The 25,593-nt window shown below is 37.5% G+C and overlaps 2 protein-coding genes across 3 annotated transcripts in view; both read right to left on the bottom strand.

The window, feature by feature from the left end:
- HAUS6 (HAUS augmin like complex subunit 6) overlaps positions 1-6,799 on the bottom strand; it is a 28,100-nt gene extending 21,301 nt beyond the window's left edge. Inside the window, exons 1-4 of the mRNA XM_044677221.1 lie at positions 6,666-6,799; positions 4,042-4,137; positions 2,376-2,454; positions 643-775 (exon numbers count right to left, since the gene is read on the bottom strand). Coding sequence (XP_044533156.1) covers positions 643-775; positions 2,376-2,454; positions 4,042-4,137; positions 6,666-6,799 — 442 coding nt within the window. The remainder of the gene's footprint in view (positions 1-642; positions 776-2,375; positions 2,455-4,041; positions 4,138-6,665) is intronic.
- Positions 6,800-17,556: 10,757 nt separating this feature from the next.
- The window catches only part of PLIN2 (perilipin 2), a 54,724-nt gene continuing 46,687 nt past the window's right edge, over positions 17,557-25,593 (bottom strand). For both annotated transcript variants that reach the window (XM_044685312.1, XM_044685305.1), the window contains exon 9: positions 17,557-18,938. In XM_044685312.1, coding sequence (XP_044541247.1) covers positions 18,804-18,938 — 135 coding nt within the window. In that variant the 3' untranslated portion in view covers positions 17,557-18,803. The remainder of the gene's footprint in view (positions 18,939-25,593) is intronic.

The raw sequence follows: 25,593 nt of genomic DNA, 5'->3' as shown, positions 1-25,593 counted from the left end.
GCAGATGGAAGCATACTGGGTTTTAGGTTTTTTAAATATTTTTATTTTTCTTGGGGTTTTTGAATGTTTTTTCTTTTACAACATGATTACTATAGAAATTTGTTGTGTATAGCTACACATGTTTAAGGTTTATCAAATTAAACTGCTTGCCTTTTCGATGGGGGCTGGAGGTAACAATTTGGAATTCAAAATTGTAAAAAGTGTTTTAAAATTTTAATTTATTTTACATGTAATGTAATTTTATTTTATGTAAATTTTATGTAAATGTAAATTTATTTTACATGTAATTTTAATTTATTTTACATGTAATTAGAAAAAATTCTCTTTAAAGATTCAGGACATATGTCAAATCTCACTAAAATCACTACTACTACAACAAAATTTCTTCAAAAAATTTTTTCAAAAAATCTTTATCCAGAATTTTCAAAACAAAGTTTTAATATAATAATTTAAACTGTGAGGTAGAAATGTATTAGTGACACAACTGGACCACACATTCTAAAAGACGCTTAATTATTTTTACATTTGATCATCACATTTAAAACTTACCTTATTTTAGGTTTAAGCTATCTCTTTTTGGTCTACAAAAGATCCTCTTTTGTTTCTCAAAATGTAAAATTACTACTACTTTGTTTAACTTACTTTCAGAGTTGGTTTTAATATATTGTGCTGCAACAAATCTTGCAAAACAGTACATGAGATCAACAAATTTAGGGCCACCAGGAAAAAGAAACAATGAACCAACAACTTGAGGAAAGCTGCTTCCACATTCATCCTGAGGGGAAAAAATGAATTTAAATTTGGTTATCTTCTTAGGAGACCTGTTCTTGCTGTAAACTACTGGTACATGTTATGCTAGCATCTACCTGCCTTATGGTTTCCTTGCTTAAAATAGAGCACAAAATTAGTTCTTTTTTAAAATACTTGAAAAGTATTAAAATAAAATTATTGGAGGAATATTTTTTAAAATGAGAGTCAAGAATTCTGGTCATGTAAAAAACTCCCTGGTTGTCGAGCCAAGTCTCTTCAATTGTCTGACCTGTTTTTCCTTGCTCCCATTATATAACTACTTAGGCAGAGACAAATGCTGGTACAGAGGATTTGAAAACTAGGCCAGGAATCTCAAAGATTCAAATATGGCCCAATATTTATGACCCTTAACTTTTTTGCCTCAGTGTCCTCAACTGGAGGATAATAATAACAGCTACCTCAAAAAGAGATGTTGTGAGAATCAAATAATATACTATTTGTAAAAAAGCATTTAGCACATACATACCAGTATATACTTCTCTTCCTAACTCCTTGCTTAGAGAAAGCAACAGGTGACAAAATGAAAAACACCGATCATAACCCTAAATTCCCCCATTAGTCATCTCAGCAACAAAAAGATTAAGAATATAGTTGAGTGCAGCTGGGTAGCTCAGTGGATTGAGAGACACCTAGAGATAGGAGGTCCTAAGTTCAAATCTGGCCTCAGACACTTCCCAGCTGTATGACCCTGGGCAAGTCACTTGACCTCCATTGCCTACCCTTACCATTTCTCTTCTGCCTTAGAACCAATACCCAGTATTCATTGTAAGACAGAAAGTATGGGTTTAAAAAAAAACACAATTCAATGCAAGTATTCAATAAGTACTTATTGAATGAAAAGTAAAATATAACTAAGCTCCTAACAGGAATCACCTTTAAAATAGAAAATAAAATCAAAGAAACCATTGCCAGCTCCAAATGGGGGGGAAGGGGGTGGGGGACAATCTGGATCATATAACTTTAGAAAAAAACTTCTGTGTAAAATTATTACTACATGTAAAATTGGTAAAATATCTTTACCAAAAAAAAAAAAAAAGAAGGGATGAGATAAGGGAAATTGGAGAGGATAAAGAATGGTTACTCACAAACAAAATTCAGGTTACAGAACACAACACTTGTTATCTTAAAGACACGTTTTTTAGTTCCAGCATATAAGTATTAGAGCCAAGGTCTCCAAGAGATCATTGAGATCCCTCAAAATTCGAGGCATCTAGGTAATAACAAGTAATAAAGCCACCAGTCTTGACCTTATTTGTGAAAAAAAAGTTATCCACAGTTAGCAGTTTCTTTTTAAACAAATACCTCAAAATATTTATTTTTATATGATCTAATTTTTCTCACCTAGCCTTTAGTTTTGCTTTCTTAAAAATGTACAATTCTGAACATAAAAATTCTTTCCAAAAAAGTTTCCTTGCATAAAAAGAACATTTAGAAAAAAATCCAAAACCAAGATTATGTCAATTAATATTTTCCCAGATAAGTTCTTAATACAACTAACAACATTAAAACACAGTTCTGAAAAATATTAAAGCTGAATTTTCTACCTTAAGAATAAGAATACTCACAGAAATTTTTTTCAACCACTCACAGCACTGTTTCCGAAATTCAACATCAGCTTTTCGGTCTATTGGAGGCCAACAAAATCTTTTTATTTTTGTTTTTTGGAAGAAAAAAAAAAGAATTAAAGAAGAAAAACCTTCAAGACCTAGCACATTGAAAGGGGGTGAAGACCACATATCCCAGTGATGGGCAAACTACAGCCGGCAGGCCAGATGGGGGAGGGGAGGGAGAGAAGTGGGGCCTGAAATGTTCTATCTGACCTCAGGACATTATTCCTAATCTGACAAATACAAAGAGTAGGATACAATACAATGAAACTTCAAGAAAGAGTTGCCTTAGAAACAGACTGACAGATGAGCATTTCCTTTCCTTTGGCCCCCTCTTTAAAAAGTTTGCCCATCACTGACATATCCTGATTAGGTCAAATAGGAATGAATAACACAATCTTTGATTAGGAAGGATTATGTTCTTATTTATTTTTTACATAGCATTTATTACAATTCAGTGCAAGTTAGGTAACTTAATAAGACAGTGAGAGCCAGGACTGGAGAGGGAAAGGCTTTGGTTGAAATATGACCTCAGACACTTCCTAGTTGTGTTACCCTGGGCAAATCCCTTAACCTCAATTGCCCAGCTCTCACTCCCTTCTCTTCTGCCTTAGAACCAATACCCAGTATTCATTGTAAGACAGAAAGTATGGGTTTTAAAAAAAAACACAATTCAATGCAAGTATTCAATAAGTACTTATTGAATGAAAAGCAAAATATAACTAAGCTCCTAACAGGAATCACCTTTAAAATAGAAAATAAAATCAAAGAAACCATTAGTTTAATGCAGTGGGTTCAAACTCAAATAGAAACAGAGGGCCACTAACTATACCTAAAGATCCCTACAGGCCATATATTGACTTGGAAAACTACAAATCAACATTTTCTATTGTCTTTATCTAGCTAGCAATTAGTCTTGGTGCCCCCCACCACCAGAAAGATACAAATCATAATTTCCCTACATCTGTATTTTCTCTTTCAAAGAATAGTCATAATAACAGGGTTGGGTCTCAGTCACATATTTCAAACATCCTTGTAAAAATTATCATTGTAAGGCATTTAGTAAACTGTTGATCACAGTAACAGGGTTGTATGGTAAGCTATTTACATAAAAATTAAGTTTAAAAGAAATAGCTTTCTGCTCCTTGTAGCTCAGAGCTTAATTCTGACACAAAGTTGTAGGTGAAATTAAAACAACAAAAATCTGAACCTGAGCAAAAAGTACATAATTTTAATATTGCATTTGACCAAAGTAAGGCAATCACAATGAGATGGTGAGCCCCAAATAAACAGTCACAAAAGTTGAATGCTTAGCAAACTAAGCCTAAAGAAAAAAGTCCTTTTGTCACAGCAGAAAAGAAGTAAAATGTTGAGTTGCTTTTAATAGACTAATTCTAATGCATACTTAACATTTTAAAGAACATTAAAATAGTGCTGCATTTCTAGAACTTAAACTTTACATGAGGACCTACCTACAACTTTAAATATCCTCTGAAAACATAAGCTTTGAAAATACTCCAAAAATTTTCAGACCAAATTTTAAATCTTAAATTATGACAATTTATTTAAATTTACAGATATTACAATTTGATAAAGATGGATAAAGTAAAAAAATTTTGCTCACCTGAAGACTTCTTTGGCATGGGATGGATTCAGAGCAGTAAACAAAAAGTAGGCAACTATGTGAAAGGCATCACTGTTAGGTTTGTCAAACATGTTCCTAATTGGTTTTTAAGTGATGAGAGAGAGTAGTTAGTAAAGATCAAAGATAAAAACAATCTTATATCTCATTTACATTGTACAATTTATAAAAATTAAGTGTATTTCTGGTAAATAATAATTAAAAGAAAGAAATAATGTGACATTTGTTCTGTTATTATTAGAATTTCTCATCAAAAGGGCCTAATCCATTAGATTAGAGCATGGAGCCCTAATTGGGAATGAGATCTAAGCTTTGATCCCAGGTTTATCAGAGTTAATGCAACCAGTCTTTTAGCCTCTTTATTGCCTCTGTTTCTCCAAACAGGAAAATATAAGGAAAGTCTGTTCTTGAGGAAAAATTAATTATACAAAAAAGAACATTAAGAGCTTTAGTTACATGGTACAAGAAAGGCATTACTGTTAGAGGTGTTTAATAAAGGTATTGATTGAGTCAATCAGTGTACAGGGGTTTAATAAAAGTATTGAGACATCAGTGTACAGGAACACTGTTTGAAATTAGAGAACTTAGATTCTAATCCCAGTTTGCTATCTAATACCTGTGAATTTAGACAAATGACTTCCCTTCTACAGACTTTAGTGTATCTAAAGGTCCCATCCAGCTCTAAAAGACTGGGACTGTAGAGTAATATTATTTCTCACTTCTACCAGCTGATTCACTGAAAAAGAGTAAATATTAAAATCTTAGCATTCAAGAGACCTTTAGAGATCATGAAACTAAATCCTCATTTATATGTAAAGGAACTGAGGTTCAGAAAAGAAAAATGATTAAGCTAAAGCTACAATCTAAATTAATGAAAGGTTGTGACTCACTAAATATAAGAGAATCACCAACTAAGATGATATATCTCCTAAGGGAAATAAAATGAAAACTAGAGGAGACTTTATGTTTCAGGCCATCCACATCTCTCTACTTCAACATTCTTCCAACCCTCTCTAGGAAGTTGAGCCCCAAAAATGGAAAAAGCAATGTGTTAAGAAGTGGAAGGGTTTGGATTGAGATAAATACTTTGATGTTTATTATCTTGAACAATTCACTTCACCACTCTAAATTTCACTTTCCTTATCTGTAAAATGAGAATAATCTTTGTAAAACCTACCTCACTGATAGTGAAGGGCTTTGTAAACTGTAAAGTACTTTTAAAACATAAGTTATCCTAGTCTAGTTCTATGGGCCTCAAATTTTCTTCATCTGCAAAATAAGAAAGATGAAGTAGATTATCTCTAGGGTCCCTTTGATTGTAACATTTTACCAGTAACAAAGTAATGTAGGTTTATTATAATGGGATACATCTTCCAGAAAAGTATAGTTATGGAATTCTTTATTAAGAATTGGGTTCCTTATGTGGAAATTTATTATTAACATAAAATAAAGATAAAAAAAAAAGTTGGACTCCATGGCTTCTGTGGTTCTTTCCAATTCTAAGATACTGAGACTCTGAAATTCCATGTGGAACCTTCAGAAGAATTCCCAAATCTTGTTTTGTTCTATGTCCAACTTAGGACAATTTCAGTCACTACATAATGACAATAGGCCTTTATATTATCTTTTAGAGCATACAAAGCATTTTGCAAACATTATCTCACTTGGGTGTTCACAACAAAATAGCCTAAATTCCTACAAAGTAGTCTACTATATGCCAGGGACTGTGCTAAGAATTTTACAAATGTTACCTCATTTGATCCTAAAACGACTTTGGGAAGAAGGTGCTATCATTATCCTCCTTTTAGAGTTGAGGAAGAAAAGAAGTAAGCAGTTCTATAGCACCTACAACGTGCCACTGTACTAAGCCCTTTACAAAATTATAACTCATTTGATCCTCACAAAGCAGTTATTTTACAGTTGGGGAAAGAAAAAAATAAACATTCTAAAGACCTACTATTTGCCAAGCATTTTGCTTGGCACTTTACAAAATGTTTCGTTTTTATCCTCACATTTTACAGTTGAGAAAACTGAGGCAGGGGTTAAGACTTGCCCAGGGCTGTATACACATGGTCAGACATCGAATCCAATGACTCCAAAGTCAAAACTTTTCCCAAACGTCAATAAAGACGTCATGGAAAGGGGAGGGCGAAGATGGGTGGGGTGTTTAAGCCAAGTCCAGGTTAAACTAAGTGGAGACTGCACTATGATGCAAAGAGCTTCTGGGCCTCGGTGGATAATTGGCATTATTATTACAGTCCGTTTGCAAAGAGCTTAACCCAGAACCTGGGACATAGTAGGCATTTTGATACGACCAGTTAGATAGCCTAGTGGATAGAATCAGGCCTGAGGATGGGAAGACCTAGGTTCAAATCTGCTCTCAGAAACGTCCTAGCTGTATGACCCTGGACAAGTCAATTAACCCCCACTGCCTTGCCCTTAAATGCTTTTAAAACCAAAACAAAATATTGACTCTTAAGATGAAAGGCAAGAGCCTTCCCTCCCTCTCGGGGCTTCAGTTTCCTCACGTCCCAGCTCACATCCAACAGCTCTGCGCCCACACCGCCGCCACCATCACCATCACCATCACCACCCCGGCCTCTTACGCGCCCAGCTTCGTGTGCGTAGCGAGCTTCCCCGCTTCGGCCGCGGCCTTGTCGGGGTCGAAGTCCAGCGCCAACAGGATCTGCCACAAGTGGTCCTTCTTCCAGGTCGGAGATGCTACGGCAGGGGAGTTCATGGTACACGGTTCCTTCTTCCTCCTGCTTTGCCTCAGGCCGCAGCCCAGCGCACGCGGAAGACCCAAGGCCGGGAGCGGCCAGCTCCAGGGCGCTGAGGGGAGGCCCAGAGGGCGGGAGCGAAAAGACAATGACAAAAGACCAGGCCCCGAGAAGCTTCTTCCTCCGCCGCTTCTCTACATGCCTCCCGTTCTCCCCCGGCGGCAGCGGAGGCAACTGCTCAGCCGCCGCTACCAATCCAGGTACTCAAGAAAGCAGCCATTTCTATTGCCCGCAGAAATAACCGCCCAAAGTTGTCCGGTTCAACGGAACCGCCAACGGCAGCACCTCCCTGACCCTGCGGATAGCGTCACTTCCGGGAGCCCGAACCGGTGTGATTGGCCTAAACTGCCCGCCGCTGTAAGGCGCGCTTTAACCCAAGCCTTCAACTGACGCTCCCCTCCAGGAAACTACGAGCCCCACAGTTCCTTGCGCGCGGGGTGGGGTACGGTTGCAAAATAGAGTGGTCACCTTCTATAGCAACGTTAGAGACTCTTAAGTGTTCCTGCCTTTGAACGGAAAAGGAACAGAGTAAAATTACCAAATGCCCTTATACCGTAGCCAATTAAAGGTCGGCATCTCTAGGGAGAACTAATGAACTCAGTGCAAACTGAACTAGAATCTTTTTCTTTTTCTTTTTTTGCCATATATCTAATTTGGAAATGTGTTTTGCATGACATCACATGTATAAGTGATATGTTGTTTGTCTTCTCGTGTTGGGGAGGGAGAGAAGTTGGATCTCAAAAAAATTTTTAATTAATGTTAAAAATAAATAAATGTTTTTTTAAAAGATTCTCTAAATCCAGCCCAAGACACTTCCCAGCTGTGTGACCCTGGGCAAGTTACTTGACCCCCATTGCCCACCCTAACTACTCTTCCACCTAGGAGCCAATACACAGAAGTTAAGGGTTAAAAAAAAAAAAAATTCTCTAGTCTCACACTCATTTTACAAATAAGGGAAATGAGGTGCCCAGAAAAAATCTAGTAAAGAATAAAATCAGTAAGGCAAATACTTTTTCCCAGTTTTTCAGATGAGTAAACTGAGACCCAAAGTGATAATGTATGTGACTTGCTCAAGATCAGAGCTAATAAAAGGCAAAGCTGTATCTGAATTGAAAATTGAGGGAAACTGTGGAACTATGTTCAAACTGTGCACACCCTTTGATCAGTCAACACCGTTACTAGGGCTATATCCCAAAGAGATTTTAAAAATGGAGGGAGTGGGGGGAGACCTATTTGTACAAAAATATTTAGTGCAGCTCTTTTTGTGGTAGCAAAGAATTGGAAATTATGGGGTTGTCCATCAATTGAGCAAGTTGTAGCATGTGATTGTTATGGAATACTATTGTGCTATAGGAAATGACAAGCAGGATGATTTCAAAAAAATCTTGAACGACTTACATGAAACTGATGCAGAGTGAAGTGAGCAGAACCAGCAAAACATTATACATAGTAACAACAATATTTCTTGATGGACAACTATGAATGACCTAGTTATTCTCAGCAATACAATGATCCAAGACAATCCCAGAGACTTGTGATGAAAAATATCATCTGCCCTCTGAAAAAAAAAACTGATGGAGTCTGTTTGCAGATTGATACATACTATATTTTATTTTCTTTCTTCTCCTTTTTTTTAAATTTGAGATCTTTCCTACAAAATGACTAATATGGAAAAATATTTTGCATCATTGCACATGTAAAATCTATATCAGATTGTTTACTATCTCAGGAAAGGGAGAGAAAAGAAAAGAAGGGAGAAAGAATCAGAAGAAGGAAGAGAATTTGGAACTCAAAACTTAAAAAAAATAACATTTAAAAAATTGTTTTATGTGTAACGGGGGAATATTATTGAGAGAAAGAAAGAAAAAGGAAGGAAGGAAGGAAGGAAGGAAGGAAGGAAGGAGGGAGGGAAGGAGGGAGGGAAGGAGGGAGGGAGATTGAAGGGATGTCTGTCAATTAGGGAACGGCTGAACAAGTTGTGGCAAATGATTGTGATGGAGTTCTATTGTGCTATAAGAAATGAGGAGTGGGGGCCGATTCAAAAAAAAACATGAAATATCTATATAAACTGATGGAAGGTGAAGTGAAAAGAATCAGGGAATCATGCACAGTAACAGCTTTTGTTTTTTATTGTTCTTCCTATGAAAAGGGAATTACCTTCCCTTTATTTTCTTTCATGTAATCAATCAGCGACTGATGTTATCAGTCAGGAACTTGAAGATCCTTTACCATTGATGTGCAAGTACAGACACACCTCAGAGACAGAAAATTGATCTCACAGGCACTGCCCCCAGGGGTGGCGCTAGACAAATTAAGGAACTATGATTGGTTTCTGAGATGTGACTTGAGAAAGCTAGAGGGTGGAGAAAATGGCTTATTGTGAAGAGTGAATCAAACTCTCTTTGTCTATCAATCAGCAACTTTTAAGTTAATCACTCAAAAACTTAAGTACCTCTACTTAGTACCTTATCAGTTACTAAGTATGAGAGTTCACAAGTAACTTGCTAGAATGGGTGACAACTGCTCCTCTCCTTGAGCAGTGCTAGGCATATTGAAAGACTGCTATTGGTTCCTGTAAAGTGAGGGAGCAAGAGGAAGTGACATCAAAACTGCTTTAAAAAGGTGTTATAAGAAAGGTATCTTTGTCTGCTATTATTCTAGTTATTATAGGGTATGTTAATCAGGGAAGCTGTGACTTGGATTCCCTTGATAGCTGGTGCAGGGACACCCAAGTCCTGTTACTCAGCTGGATGTTATGATAACTGCCCCTTCTCGATAATAGCACCCAGGCAGGATCCCTAAAGGTCAGGTGGATGGGTAACCCTTTCAGGTCCCACCTGAGGTTGGATTGATTATTAATATTGGGCTCTATTAGCCTTGGATAACATTTTCATCTGACTGAGTTGCTCCCTCTCCAAGGGTTGTGATGTAATAATCACTCAGGAAGGTACTTAATAAACTTTATCTATAGATGTTAATAAGGGAAAGGAATAATCAGGAACGGATTGGGGATAGGAGGCCATGTCACTAATGGCTATGATCACTAATCCCTCAGGACCGTAGGCTGTTTCAGTAATGCTGGAGCTCTTGTTCTTCACCTCCTCTGGCTCAGCTTGGCAGTGGCCAAACCAGACAAAGCAATCTGCTTGGTTGATACAGATATCTATGATCCTTCTCAGCTTCTTATTGCCAGTTGTTATGTCAGTCCTACAGCCCTCAGGAAATACCTCCCTTACCTTCCTCTGCTTCTTCTCCTTCCCTCTTCCTGGTTCCCACCCAGGCCCAGATACCTAAATATCTAATGATGGTTCAGATGTCTAAATATCTAGGGGGGATTCAGAAAGAATCAGAGGACCCACGGTCAGAGATCCACAGGTCAATGCTCCAAGATCAGAGATCAATGTCCAAGGCCAAGGTTTCCAGGCCACAGGTGAAAGCCAAAGGGCCCTTGTCAAATGGCTGTCAGGATATTTATATCCTCTGGCCAACTGCCTTTCCTCTTGTCCTCATGGCATCTGGGAACATTCCAATGTGTAATGGGGATAATTTGAGGAAAGGTGTGTGGTACAAGGGAATTTGAAAGGAGATTGTCAGAGACTTGCTAAATGGGTAATCTAGGTTACAGGTAGGCTGGGATTAAGGAGATTCAGGATATAATAGGGCTGAAGTCAGGATATAACACAAAAGGGAAACAGAGATCTTCAGGGAGAGGAGAAATTAAACTAAACAGACAAAACAGCAAGCTTTACAGACTGGGACTTAGACTCAAACACAGGCTGAGGGAAATAGACTAAACTGAAATTAACAAACAGGGTTTAGTTAATTTCACAGGAAGGGACTTGTTTTGAAGTTACACCTTCCTTCAATATGGATACCCCAGCTTCTCTTCAAGCCCAGAGTATGTTGGTTCTTTCCCTCTTCTTCCCTCTCTTAATAACTAACAGACAAATTATACTAATAGGTCTGTTGAAACACAAAAGGGTTTATTATCTTTAAAGGATGATTTGTCAGGAAAGTGGATTGAGAAAGCCCTAACAGTTGTCTCAGGAACTTCAGGTGGGGAAGGGAGGCAGAGATGGAGTCTGAGTAAGGACCTGCCTTTAATTCAGATTACAAAGTGCTCTTGATATCTAAAGGGAATAAATGTTGGCTGACTAGTTTCTTTATATCTAATACTGTCAATTATAATTAACCCTTCACAGATTTGAACTCCTCTCTAATTACTCTCCTTATTAACTCCACAGACATATAAGGTAAGGGAGGGAAGGTAGGAAATAATATTGGGAAGGAAGATATAAAGGGTTTATCCAAAATAACAATTTCTTAAATAAATATTTCAAAGCTAGGCTAAATTTCAATACTACAGATAGGTAAGGAAGCAGCTCAGTTGGTTAGACAACCTTCCTCCACGGGAGACCCAAACCAACTGCCTTTTCCCTCAAGATTCCAAACCCCTAACTGATTTTTGAACTCAACCAAAGCTTGAAAAAACTATATGACCCCCTCTCTCTATACTACAGATATCACCAACTGTCTTCACCTGTCAATCAAGGTGAGACTCACAACTCCCAGAGTTTGAATATGACAAAGGCCAGTTCAAGGATTCAGTCTAACTCTACATTAGTGAGCTGGACTGGAGGAGGAGACTCCTTGGATCCTGCAATGGTGAGTGGAGTGATTCCTTCCTTGGTTCTTCAGTAAGGAGACCATCTCTGCTCCTTGGTGCTTTGGTGGGACACTCCCTTCAGTGTAAATTCTGGTGATATTCTTGGCCTGGCAGTCTTAGCCTCATGTGCACTGAAGGTTCTCAGGGAATTCTTCAGCATCTCCTGGCTCTTTGGATTTTGGTTTCCTAATTAGGACTTCAGATTCTGGTGAGATTCGCTTTTGGATTCCCATTTGCGGCCTGGAGACATTAGGATTAAACTCACGGTATTGGTAGCTAGGCAGTACTTTGTCTCTTTATCTACATTTTTCCATTTTTGCTCTATCCACCTCTTTGTAAATAAAACTGCTAAAAGTCATTTTGACTTAAGCTGTAATATTTTTAAATTGGTGACCACAATATTACTTTAAAATTCTCATATTTAGCATAAAACCTAAATTTTAAATTCTTATAAAGGCATTTTCAGAGGGCTGAAGATACATTCTTGCTTTGGTGACACTCTTGCTGGAGACACCACTGTGCTAGTGACTCTTGCTGAAAGGAGACGTTTACCCTGGGGATTCTTATTGAAGAGACTGTCTCAGACTTCTGACTAGAGACTGGACCTGAAGGAGCCTTTGTCAGAGGTGAACTTCATTCCATCAGAAGGTAATTAGGGTATTTAGTTACACTTCTCCCTACCTCTTTCCTACATTTCCCTCTCTTTACTATCTCTACTTTGATTAAACTAAATTGTTAAAGCTACCAACACTCATAATTAAATTTTAATTATTACAATTTGGTGACTTTTAACTATTACATTCCTTTGTTTTCAAAGACCAGTGCCATGATAGGGTGATATCTTTATTTGCATGTAAGTTGTATTTAAGTGATGTAGAGTTGTACAATATCATCAGTCTTACTCCCTCTTCCAGAGTCATCAAAGTCCAGTGGCAGGACAAAAGCCAAGATGACTGGTGATGGCTTGGGCATCTTAACTGTCTCACCAAGATCCAAGTACTCTAAAGCTACTGCTTCAGCCTACTTCTTGATGCTTGGAACAAATTGTCTTCCTATCTGCCCATTCTCCTGGGGTATATCTTCACATACTTGGGAGAGACATCTCCCTCACTCACCCATAGGGTTTGAGACTCATTGGTTACTCTCAATCTTATGCAGCCCACTTGCCAAGACAATTTTACTGGGTGTGGCCACTGCTCATGTTTATAGCTTCTTGGAGCCACAGATGAGAGTTGAGTACCAGGTGAACACCAAAGCTGTATAGACAGCCCTCAAAAAGCATTGACAAGCCCTCATACCTGCAGTACTAGTCCTCTCTGTACACCCCACACTCCCCACAGTAAAAGTAATGTTATAATGATGATCTACTATGAAAAACTTAACTGTTCTTATCAATACAGTGAGTCAAGATAATCCCAAAGGACTCATGATGAAAGAATCCTTCAGAAAGAAAACTAAAGAGTTCTTAGTGCAAATTGAAGTATAATTTTCTCACTTTTTTTTTTTGCTTTTTTGTGATATGTCTAATTTGGATAAAATGTCGCATGATTTTACATGTATAATTGATTAACTGTTTGCCTTCTTAGTGGGTGGTGATAGATAGGAATTTGGGAAGAAAATAATAAACCAGAGTGAAGATACAGAAGTTGACAGAATGGAAGAAACCAGGAAGTACAGGGGAGTTCTTGGAATCCTGAGTTAAAATTCTGAGAAAGGTAACTATCATTGAGGAGTTGAGTTTGGCCTCTGGAGAAGAAAACACCTTCAAAACCAAGCTCTCTCCCAATATTGATCTACAACCGGTTCCTGTGAGAAACTAGCTAGTTCCTGAATACCTTTTTGGTCCTATACTCTGATACAACATCTGTTGAAGTCTCAATCAAGAATTACCAGCGATAGTCTTATGGGGAAAACCAGGGAAGATAACTTAAAACTATAAATGTGGATCCAGAAGGGTGTGTAGGAGATAAAAATAAAAAAGATGGGGACTTAACAAGTTAGGGAGACTGCTAAAGAAAATGTCTGTTAATAGAAGTGGCAGTTAGTCCTGTCTCCCTGTACCATGTAGACAAGGGGCCTATGGAAACTAGCAAGCAAATGACAAGAATTTGTAACAAATTTAATTAAGGGAACTATGATAAAGGATGGGAATAAGGGTTTCTACACTTCCAGACTAAGGGCAAACCACAGGGTCAGGGGAGGGACTTATCTACACTCAACTGAGACCTAAGCAAGACAGGGCCCAGAGAATAGCAGGACTGAAGTGGGTATCCTCACAGCAGAGTCCTGACACACTCCAGCAATGTTGCAGCTCCTCCAGGACCACTAACTGTACTCTTTCAGGTGGGTAGATTCTGGGAGCTGACCCAGCCCAAGTTAACCTACAACTCAGGTTGGGATTAATAGTCTCCTAAAATCTCCCACAAGTAGATGACAGTCTTCCTTCAGAATCTCAGGGAATCAGGGTACAAACTCCACTTCCTCTGAGGTCTCCCAGGGTCGGTTACAACTTGTCCCAACCACCATGGAGTCGTCTCAGAGAGAGAGAGCCACACTTCCTGCTTCCCCATTCCATTTGGAATTCTCAAGTCCTTCCTGCTAGGTCTCCTAAATAATAACTAAGTAATCCTCCTCACAACAATAGTGACCAGAACTGCTCAGTTGCCTTGGGAGGTTTGGCTTCACCTGGCACCTTTTCCTGATTACACTACAATCTGTGACTTTCACTAGAAACTATAATGAATGTGGATTTAGCCTAGGACAGTCAGATTAGACAGGGGTAATTGAGACAGTGAGGGAGTAAGAGTAGCCTCAGCTCTGCTGAGGGCAGAAGTAACTCTTTGCAGAGTCAGAAGGTGGGAAAAAAGTCGTGTTTTTTTTATTAGGGAATCCTCAGCCCACATACCTTTCCTTACTGGAATCAACAACCTGTTACTGTTAAGTGGAGTCTGAGTGATTATCTACCGGCCTAGGACAGAGAGTAGCCATCTTGCTCTCTGAGCCTGAGACTGGGTTAAGTAAAATCCCAGTCACCCATCTAAATTACCTTTTAACAGTGGGGAAGGAGTAGAAAGAAAAGAGAAAATCTGTAATACAAAATTTAAAAAGAAAAGAATGTTAAAAATAACTAAATTATAAATATACATCTTTCTTTTTAAAAAGTTATAATTATTTTTGTACAACCTTAGATTTTATTTGCCTAGAACTAATCCCACCTTTTTATTCCCCTTTTCCCTTCTCCTTTTTCCCTCCCATTTCCCTATTGAGTGAAATATACATATATATATTTAAAAACCTTACCTTTTGTCTTAGATTCAATTCTGTGTTTTAGTTCCAAGGCAGAAGTGTGGTAAGGGCTAGGTAATGGCAGTTAAGTGATTTGCCCAGAGTCACACAACTAAGAAGGATCTGAATGTTGGAGGGGATGTGGCAAAATTAGGACATTAATACCCTGCTGGTGAAGTTGTGAACTGATCCAACCATTCTGGATGGCAATTTGGAACTATGTCCAAAGATTGATAAAAGAATGCCTGCCCTTTGTTCCAGCCATACCATTGCTGGGATTGTACCCCAAAGAGATCATAGATAAACAGATTTGTACAAAAATATTTATAGCTGCGCTCTTTGTGGTGGCAAAAAACTGGAAAGCAAGGGTATGCCCTTCAATTGGGGAATGGCTGAACAAATTGTGGTATATGTTGTTGATGGAATACTATTGTGATCAAAGGAATAATAAACTGGAGGAATTCCATGTGAACTGGAAAGACCTCCAGGAATTGATGCAGAGCGAAAGGAGCAGAGCCAGAAGAACATTGTACACAGAGACTGATACACTGTGGTAAAATCGAATGTAATGGACATCTGTCCTAGCAGCAATGACCCAAGACAATTCTGAGGGATTTAGGGAAAAGAACGCTACCCACATTCAGAGGAAGAACTACAGGAATGGAAAAATAGTAGAAAAACAACTGCTTGAACACTTGGGTTGATGAGGACATGATTGGGGATGTAGACCCGGAAAAGACCACACCAATGTAACTATCAATAATACATAAATAAGTCTTGACTGACCACACATGTTAAAACCAGTGGAAATGTGAGTTAGCTAAAGGGGGGAGGGGGATTGAGGGGGTGAAAGGTAAAGTAAAAACATGAATTATGTAATCATGGAAAATTTTTCTAAAAATTAAAAAAAAAGTAGTATCTGAGGTCAAATTTGAACTCAGGACCTCCCATCTTTGGGCCTGGCTCTCTATCCACTGAGCCACCTAAACTACACCCAAGTGAAATGTATTTATGTATGAGTATATTCTTTCATCTTTTGACCAATTCAGATGAGGTTGAGGCCCAAGTGTCAGCTTCTCCCTCCATCCCAGGCCTCTTTGTTTGTTCTTTGTATGAATGTCCCCTTTTGTACCCTGATCATGGAAGATAATTTTCTAAACCCTTTCCCTTCACCTTGAACTGGAATATATTTCTTTTCTCCTCTCTTTTCATTTTTAACATCATAACAAGATCACAGTTAAGATCAAGACAAAAAAATCCCTCCCAGGCCTTGTCTAATCAGACTCCCTTTTTGGACCCTAGTGCTGATAGGTTCAGAAGGAACATGTATATCATTACTCTATATTTTAATGTCAGGAATTGATCCCTATTTAGACCTTTATCATTGTTCTTTTGCGTTTACTTTTTTACATTTCTCTTCATTCCTATGTTTGAACTTCAGTTTTTCCCTAACTCCAGTTTTGTTTGTTTTTCTGTCAGGTATGCTAGGAAGTCTTTTCTATTTCATTAAATATCTGGTTCTCCTCCCACCCCACCATATTCAGTTTTTCTGATTAAGTCATTTTTGACTGCAAGTCTACATCCTTTGCTTTCTAGAGTATTGCATTTCAAGTTCTCTAGCTCTTTTATAGTAGTGACTACTAAATCAAATGGGATCCTGTCAATATTTCAATTCTTCCCGATTACTTGAGGTATTTATTCCTTTGACCTAGAAGCTCTAGATTTTGGCTATACTGTTCGTGAGTGTTTCATTTTGGAGTTTCTTTCGGGTAGCGACCAGAGAATTCTATTTTTACTTTGCCTTCTGGTTCTAGGAGATCTGGACAGTTTTTCTTTAAGTAGAATTTCTAGGATCCCCAAGGTCTGAAGATGTCTATCTCTGTATGCTAAGCTTGCCTAGACAAAGAACTCACTGTGACCTTTTCTGGATTTCCTTGTCAGAATCTTTCAGATCTATTTGGAATAGTCTTACCTCTAGGTGGAGTAAAGCTCCCCACACCGCTTCCCACTCCACCATCTTCACTCCCAAGTCCAAAAGTAAGAAGTTTGAATGATTGATTCAATCAAAGGTATAAAATAGATGGAAAAACTCCTTAATCAATTTGGGAAGAGTTAAGTAGTTTGATCATTGGATTAAAGCATATGATGCCACATAGGAAACATATTTGGATTGGTGGAAAGCATACATCTGGATTTATGGATAATATCCCAGAAAATTATACCATGAGCATTCTAGCAACAAACCAGTGTACCATCTATGGACCTTGCACCTCCACGAAGGAATGGGTTGGGGATGTCTTCTTAGATCACTTCATTTAAGTCTTTCTTGATCTTTATAATTGTTATATTCACTTTTTTTTTTTTTTTTTTTTAACCCTTGTACTTCGGTGTATTGTCTCATAGGTGGAAGATTGGTAAGGGTGGGCAATGGGGGTCAAGTGACTTGCCCAGGGTCACACAGCTGGGAAGCGGCTGAGGCCGGGTTTGAACCTAGGACCTCCTGTCTCTAGGCCTGACTCTCACTCCACTGAGCTACCCAGCTGCCCCTGTTATATTCACTTTTGATTTTTCAAATATCGTTCTTTTTATTTATTTACACTGTAAATGTTGTTCTTTTTATTTATATTGTCAATGTAGAATAAGTCAATCATGGTTATCCAATTTGTCCTTCTGAATTCACCTTCTTTTTACTCCTTCTTTAACTTCCAAAAGAATAACTACTCAGGTAGCATTATTCATAATCAGTAAAAGAAGACTCATACCAAATGGCAATGCTCAAACTTTATTTCAGGCATTTTAATGATGAAATTATCAAGCTAGATTAATAGTCTACACAACCAGAATTTTTTAAACAAAACATAGAGAAGAAGGGGAAAAAATCATACTGCCAGTATTTTTTGAGAACAAATTAAACAATTCAATTCAGGGATGAGGAGCCAACACAGGTTACAGACAAGCAGAGGTTAAAGAGATAAATAGATCAAGACTGAGTCTCAGAAGCCAAAGGAAAAGATAGGCTCCAAAAGGAGAAAGGTGGTCAATAGTGGCGAATACCTCATGCAGAGACACAAAAAAGTACACTGAGACCTAAGAACTCTGGTTAACACAATGATCAAACATGATTCTAAATGACTGATGGTAAATAATGCTAACTACCTCCCTGACACCGAATGAGACACATTCTTGAACATAGCAAGTGGAAGAATTTGTTTTTGCATCATTATGTTTATTTGTTACAAGAGTTTTGTTTTTTGTTTGTGTATTTTCTCCAGTGGGGGGTTTCATGTGAGAGGAAGAAAAAACAGATGTTGGAAAACTGGGGAGTGGGGGTAGGGATAATTTGAAACAATAAAATAAAAAGGCCATGGGATTAAATGGGAATCTTTGCAAATAGGGATTTTTTATTTCTTTTTATTTGTACTCATGGCACCTAGAGGTGCCTGGCCCATAGTAAGAGATTAATAGAGGTTTACTGATTGGCAAAGGTTGTATCTTTTGAGGGGAGTTCCATTAACAAAGTTAAAAGGGATTAAGGAGGGAAGTGATGAAAGAGTGGTTGTAGTAAATATAACCACCTCTTTAAGAAACCTCAGGGAGAAACAAGCTGGACTATAGCTAGATAAAGACAGGAGGATCAATAGAGGATACTTTAAGGAAGTGAGAAACTACTCTGTTTGTAGGCAAAAATTAAAAGAAGTAGAGAGTATTAAGAAAAAAGATTATTCCTGGAGCAAGATGACAGAAATGAGTGAAATTAGAAACAGAGACAAAGTTTTGAAGAGTGGAAAGCTGGAGGAATGTGCATCAAATGGTCTCAATTTCCTTAGTGTATTATTTGCTGTAAGCATAAAGAACAAGAGTGAAGTGGGAGGACTTAAATAAGGAAGAAAAAGTTGGTTAACAGCTATTATGGGGAATGAAATAAGGAATCAATAAAATTAAAACAAAACTACAACTCCCAAAAATGAAATGAATACTTGGAGAAAACATGAAGAAAATCAGTTTGTTGCATTTTATTCATTATTTTGATCTTGGTTAACAAACCCATTAAATTGTGAATAATCAGCTTCATCCTCATCATCCAAACCTAAAATGTCTGGAATTTCATAAGCTTCAGAAGACAAGTCAGTAATGGTGAAATCTGGCACCTGAAAGAGAAGAAACTCAAATATTAAAAGTAATAGTTACTTGAGCAAAAAGATCTATGTAGACAATAAGAATCTGTCTTCCAAGGAAATCTGTGATAAAATGAAGAATACTTTCAAAAATAAAAAAATTGTAATTTTCACAAATGTGGATTTTTATTTACCAGATTTTCTTAAAATATAAAGCATTCCTATTTATAAATATAGTCATAATATAAAAGAATCAGAGATGCAAAGCTGAAAAGCATCTGAGAGGTTACCTAATCCAACCCTTATTCTACAAATGATGAAACCAGGCCCATTAAAGTTAACTGACTTGCCCAAAGTAATAACACTAGTTAGCATGTATATAGCACTTACTCTGTGACAGCTGCTGCTATGCCCAAGAGCTTTATAATTATTATCCTATTTGATCCTCCCAGCAACTCTGAGATGTAGGTGAAATTATTATTCCCATTTTACAAGGTGAAGAAATTGGGGGCAAACAGAGGTCAAGTGATTTGCCAAAGATTATACAGCTAGTAAACATTAGATCTGGAATTTGAACTCAGGACTCATGATTCTTTCCACTGAAAATTCTTTTGTTTACACCTTAAGAAATATATACTAATAATGCACTTGATAATCCAAGGTCAGAATTAATAATTCTAAACAGATTCAAGATAGAAAATGCCTTTAATGTTAAAAAAAAAAAAACCTGTCATAAAGCCTATGTACTTTGTTCTATAGGAAAAGCCATTAGGCAAATAGAGCCTAGCCTGTTAGACCCTGGGCAAGTCAAGTAACCCTTTTGGCCTCAGTTCCTTATCTATAAAATGGTGATGGAAATGGCAAATCACTCCAGTATCTTTGCCAAGAAAACTCCAAATGAAGTCACAAAGAGTCAGACTCAACTGAAACAAATGAACAACAATATCCAAATAGAAGGAACAAATCATGAGAAATAGAAATAATATTAAGTATACTAAAAAGCATACAAACAGAATTAAGAATAGGGGGCATCTAAGTTTCTCAATGAATAAAAATGGGAAGTCCTGGGTTCAAATTTGACCTCAGATACTGCCTAGCTGTATGACCCTGGGTAAATCACTTACCCTCAATTGTCTAGTCCTTACTGCTCTTCTGTCTTGGAACCAATAGTTAGTATTGAGTCTAAGACAGAAGGCAAGGTTTAAAAAATAAGTAACAGGGACATTAAGGGAGGCAACAAACCACATATACTACCAAGCACAGTAGAAATGTAATAAATAGCTACTGGATTAATTAGTTGAAAACAGTCTGGAAGAAATTTCTGTTATTGACCAGGGGCTTTTTGATTTCCAATTCTATTTTTCTCTCTTTGCTCTGGGTACTTAAAGATCCCTGTTAGGCAGTCAAGCAAAAGCCTATTGGTTCTTTACACTCAATTCTCAGCATGGGATGCTCTGAAAGGCTCAAAGCACTTTGTGAAATCTCATTTCTTTTTTAAAAAATTTTATAATATTTAAAAATATTAATAAGGGTACTATTTGTTACAGCAAAAAAAGGTAAATAAATTCTATGATTAGTGATTAAATAGATGAACTATAATTATATGAGTATAAAGGATATTATTACTACATAAAATAAATAACTTAAAGAAATATAGGAAGAATTCACGAAGGGATACAAAGTAAACAAAGAAGAACTAAAAGTACAATGTGCTTGCAACAACTCTAAAAATAATACAATTTTCAATCGTAACAAATCTCAGATCAAAAACAATAAAACATTGTTGCTAGCTTAAAAGCACCATCTTTCTTTTAACAAACAAAAAACTATTCAAGTTGAAGGTTGTATGTACTCATCAAAATCACTCAGATGTCTTATGACTTCGCTGTTTTCAAGGACTTCATTGTGGAGGATTCAACTGGGAGCAAGATGAGGATTATAATATATTGTAACAAAATTTACCACAAATATTTAAAAAAACAGATGAAGATTGCTCAGGAGCACTACTTAAACAGTTTAGTTTCCTGATATCCAGGCCTTCTAGATAATAAGACTGAATGATGGCATTGAATTTACAGACACTGGGCACCAGTGGCATTTGGGGGGGGAGCACCCCCACCTATGGCCCCCCTCTGCCATACACACACACAATCTCCAACAAGGCTTAATTAGGTATGGAGAAAAAAGTAGAGGAGAAACCATACTTGGAAAGAATCCACAATACAATCCCTTGGCAAGACTAACTACCTTTAAGGTATCCCTCCTTTGAAGATGTGGGACCTACTTGTGTTGGACACTGGATATACTGTCAGATTCAATTGATGTGCTTGCTAGTTTTGCTCAACTGCTTTTTTTCTCTACTTATTCTTTCTCATAAGGGATGGCTCAATGTGCTAGAGAAGGGGAGGAGAGATTTAAAACTGACATAAAAACAAAAAACAAACTAAAATTAGGTTTCAAATTATTAAAATTAAGATTAAGTATTCCTCAATCTCTCCATAAGAATTCTAAGGAGGAAAAATACCAAAAGTGGTTACTATTGTAAATGATTAGAATTATGTAGTATAAGAATTTGAATTGTAGTATAAAACTCTGATTCAAAAGAAAGCTGGGTTCAAACCCTGCCTTTAACATTCCTTGTGTGGCCATAGGCAAATTCATGAACCTTTATGAACTCAGTTTGTCCATTTTATAAAATGGGAACAGTAATAGATATAGAGCTTACCTCATAGGGTTGTTATTTGGATTAAATGATGTCATGATCACAAAATGCTTTATAAACCTTAAAGCACTCAGAAAATTTCAGCTACTGATATTTTACTTTATAACTCTCATCAATACAATAATCAACCATGATTCCAGATGAGATGCTACCCATATCCTAACAAAAAGATCATGGATTCAAGGTCCAGAATTAAACATTTTTGGACATGGCCAGCATGAGAATTTGTTTCATATGACTATGTGTATTTGTCACAAAGGTTTTGTTTTTCTGTTCTTTTTTAATTGGGATGGGAGGAAGGTAGAAGAGTAAGAAAATTAATTTTTGTTCACTGAAAAGAATTTTTTAAAATTACATCTAGCATTAGAATAGACTTGCACAGATTGATCCATTCTGTCTCAGAGAAGGAACATATGACACAGAACTCTTAAAAGGATTCTCATTGTTTAATATACTCTCATTTCCTCTCAAATTCTATGACACTAATCTTGGGTAGGGATTTTCCCCAAGTGGATCTTTAAGGAAGAGACTACTGTCTTCTGTGAAGTTATTCCTTTTTTTTTTTTTTAAACCCTTACCTTCCGTCTTAGAATCAATACTGTGTAAGGGCTAGGCAATAGGGATTAAGTGACTTGCCCAGGGTCACACAGCTAGGAAGTGTCTGAGGCCAGATTTGAACCCAGGACCTGGCTCTCAATCCACTGAGCCACCCAGCTTCCCCCAAGTTATCCCACTCTTAACTTGAAGAGTTAAAACCTTGCTCTGACAGTCCCATTAGAATATGAAACTTGTTCTATATCCCAAAAGACCAAATGACCTTGTTTGGTTTCAGTCCTTAAAATGGAAGAATTCCTGGAGTTTCAGGAGCCTGATGAAGAAAATTTCTGGAAACTCTAGGATATAGAGATGATCTCTTAAGGAACCAAAAGAAAACTGTCATGCATAGGCTTTATTTAAGGAGGGGGGGAAAAAAGACCTGACAAAAAGTCTGTGAATTACAATCAATTCTCCTTTCCTGGAGCCCTAAAAGAGCAAAAAGAAATTGTTTTCGATCTCCCATGCCAGTGTCATAAAATTCAAATAGAAAAGGGGCTACTAAGTCCTACAAGTCACATAGTGACTTAGAAAAAACATATTATATGTGTTCTACTGTATTTTTATTTATCTTATTAAATATTTCCCAATTTAACATAGTTTAGCATTTTAACAGTTTTAGCTACCCTCAAGAGTATTGCTACTTCTGTTTGGCCATCAGCCAGATGTTTGACATCTCTGCCCCATCCTCATCCTCTAACCATATTGGCTGAGTTTACTTAACCCTCATGCTGAGCCCCAAACCAAACTCCAGTCCTAGTTCTAATCAGATAAATGACTCATATTTATTTAGCATTATTAAGCTGATAAACTTTCCTACATACATCAGTAATAATAATAATAATAGGTAAGCTTTTTAGAGGACTTAAAGGTTTGTGAAGTACTTTAAAAACACTTTTGAGTCTCCCTAGTGCCCTATGAGGAAGGTCCTATTATTCCCACTTTTTAGACTAAAAGAAGAAACTTGAGAGTGAAGTTAAAAAGTGACTTGTTAGTAGGGTCACACAACTGAATCAAGGTCTGACGCAGGATAGAAATCGACCTGTGTAACAATCCTATGACTTAATTGGTACAACTATTTGTGTCTCAATTATATAGAGGAGGAATCAGATTCAGAAGTTAAATGACTTTCAAGGTGTAACAGCAAAGAAATATCAAAGGTAGGATTCAAGCCCAGCTCCTCTGACTCCAAGTCCACAGCTCTTTCCACTATCCAAGATGCCTCTCTAAACACAGCAGTGGGCTAGAATCAGAGTGGATTGTTTTGGCTTTAACTCTATTTTTTCAGGAATAAAGTTTCTGTTTTGTTTTTCACTGACTATATTTCTGCCCTGTCTCCAAGGTAGGATTGCCCTGTAGTCATCCCCAGTAACCATAATTCTCTTTGTTCAGGTGATTATGTTCTTACCTGGTATGTTAATCCCAGAAAATCATAGTTTTCCCAGTACTGAGATACCTAAACCTGTTGCTTGACCTCGCCAAAGCCAATCATTTGCCTGAACTTCTGCCAATAGCCTGCTGATCCTCTATTCTTCATTTATCCCCATGCAGGTACCCTACATTGTGAGCATGATATAGTGACCAGGAACCAGACTCCAAGCCAGTAAGATCTTAGTTCTAGTCCCACCTCTATACATATGAATGTGTTAACCTATGCAAGTCACCTCTCAGGTTTCTAGGCAACTCTCTAAAACTATAAATTATAAAGAAGATGCCAAGTGACACTAGTAGAGGGAAACTCCTATAAAGTTAGAAATTTGTCTGATCTTCAATAAAACAACTGCAGCAGAGCTCCAAGCCAATCATTTAGTAGAGGGACCTGGCCCTCTCCAACAAATAGGATCCCAGAACTTCCTCCCAGTCTGAGACCCCCTACCTTTACCAGACTACAGCTTTTATCCCCTTCAGTATACACCCCCATCCTTATAAGCCTGGACAGCCCAGGCAGTAGTGTATTATTTCTTTTCTTTTTTTTTAACCCTTACCTTCCATCTTAGAATCAATACTGTATATTGGTTCTAAGGCAAGAGTGAGTGGTGAGGGCTAGGGAATTTGGGTTAAGTGACCTTCCCAGGGTCACACAGGAAGTGTCAGAGGTCAGATTTGAGACCACCCATCTCTAGGCCTGCCTCTCAATCTGCCGAGCCACCTAGTTGCCCCAGTGTATTATTTCATTGAGACTTGAAACTCTTGGTACGCCCCGAAGCTACATTGCTACTAAACAATAAGGTGGGCATATAGCAACCAGCCCATCTATACCCTATCCTTACAACACGAACTTTTAGCAACAGTTCCTGGGCACCCCAGTAACAGTTCCTGAACTGATGCCTGGTAAGGTTGCTGGTTCTTAGGTCCAGCTTCTTCTCTAGGTCTGCCTCGGATGGATGGTGGAAAAAAAAAAAGTGATACAGGGTAAAGAGGCTCTTACTATATCTCAGGGCTTTTCACTGAAGCTTGTAACATCTCTATCATAAAGTGCCTGATGTTCAGGCCTGGGGTGAAGACTTCTTTCTCTAATCTTGCAAGTCAAACATAAATTTAATCTGAAAGAACCTTTTCAACTATAACCTACTTCTAACTCTATTATGCTTTAAGATTAGCTGATTATCCTTAAAAGAAATATCTAGGAATTAATCACTTACCCCCCCCCTAAGGAAATCACACTAAACTGGATAATACTGATAAAATCATTGATCTAGTATGGGCAGGGGTCTACTAAAATAGGGTGGGGGTCAAATTATTTCTCACATTCCTTATCTTGAAGGAGCTCTCTATATTAATGAAATTATAAGTCTAGCCCCAGCTCCTTATCCTACAGAGTGTTAACTTTAGGTTTACAGATTCTATAAGCACTTAGTGTCAATACACTTAGAGCAACACACTGAGAACTAGAGGATTTATTTTCAGTTCCTAGTTCTCCTACTTACAGCCTAATTTATCTGGAGCCACACTACTTAAACTCTTTGGTCTTCAGTTTCCTCATCTGTAAAATGTTAAAATATATGATCTTCTGGTTCTAACTCCGGGATCCTATTATCTCATGACTATATAATGCCTATATAATCTCAGACAAGCTCTTTAACCTCTTTGGGCCAATTCTTAGATTCGGATGAAATGATTTCTGCAGTCCTTAACTCTCTAAATGCTGTTCTCATTATCTCCATTTTATAGATTGGGAAATTATATTTAGAAAGATAAACTCCTTCAAGCTTGCACAGCTGGAAAAACTAGGACTTAATTCTGATCAAACTAGTTTAGTGCTCTGTACTTATGAGGCACTATAAAGTCATTGAGGGGACTATGGAACCCAATTCTCAGCTGATCATCCTTGCAGAAGCATTTGACCAGTTTGCAGAGTTCTTTAAACATTCA

The sequence above is a fragment of the Gracilinanus agilis genome, chromosome 1 (assembly GCF_016433145.1).
Source record: "Gracilinanus agilis isolate LMUSP501 chromosome 1, AgileGrace, whole genome shotgun sequence".
In the NCBI taxonomy this organism is placed as follows: domain Eukaryota; kingdom Metazoa; phylum Chordata; class Mammalia; order Didelphimorphia; family Didelphidae; genus Gracilinanus; species Gracilinanus agilis.
Note: the sequence above shows the minus strand (reverse complement) of the source record. Positions and strands in the feature narration are given on the sequence as shown.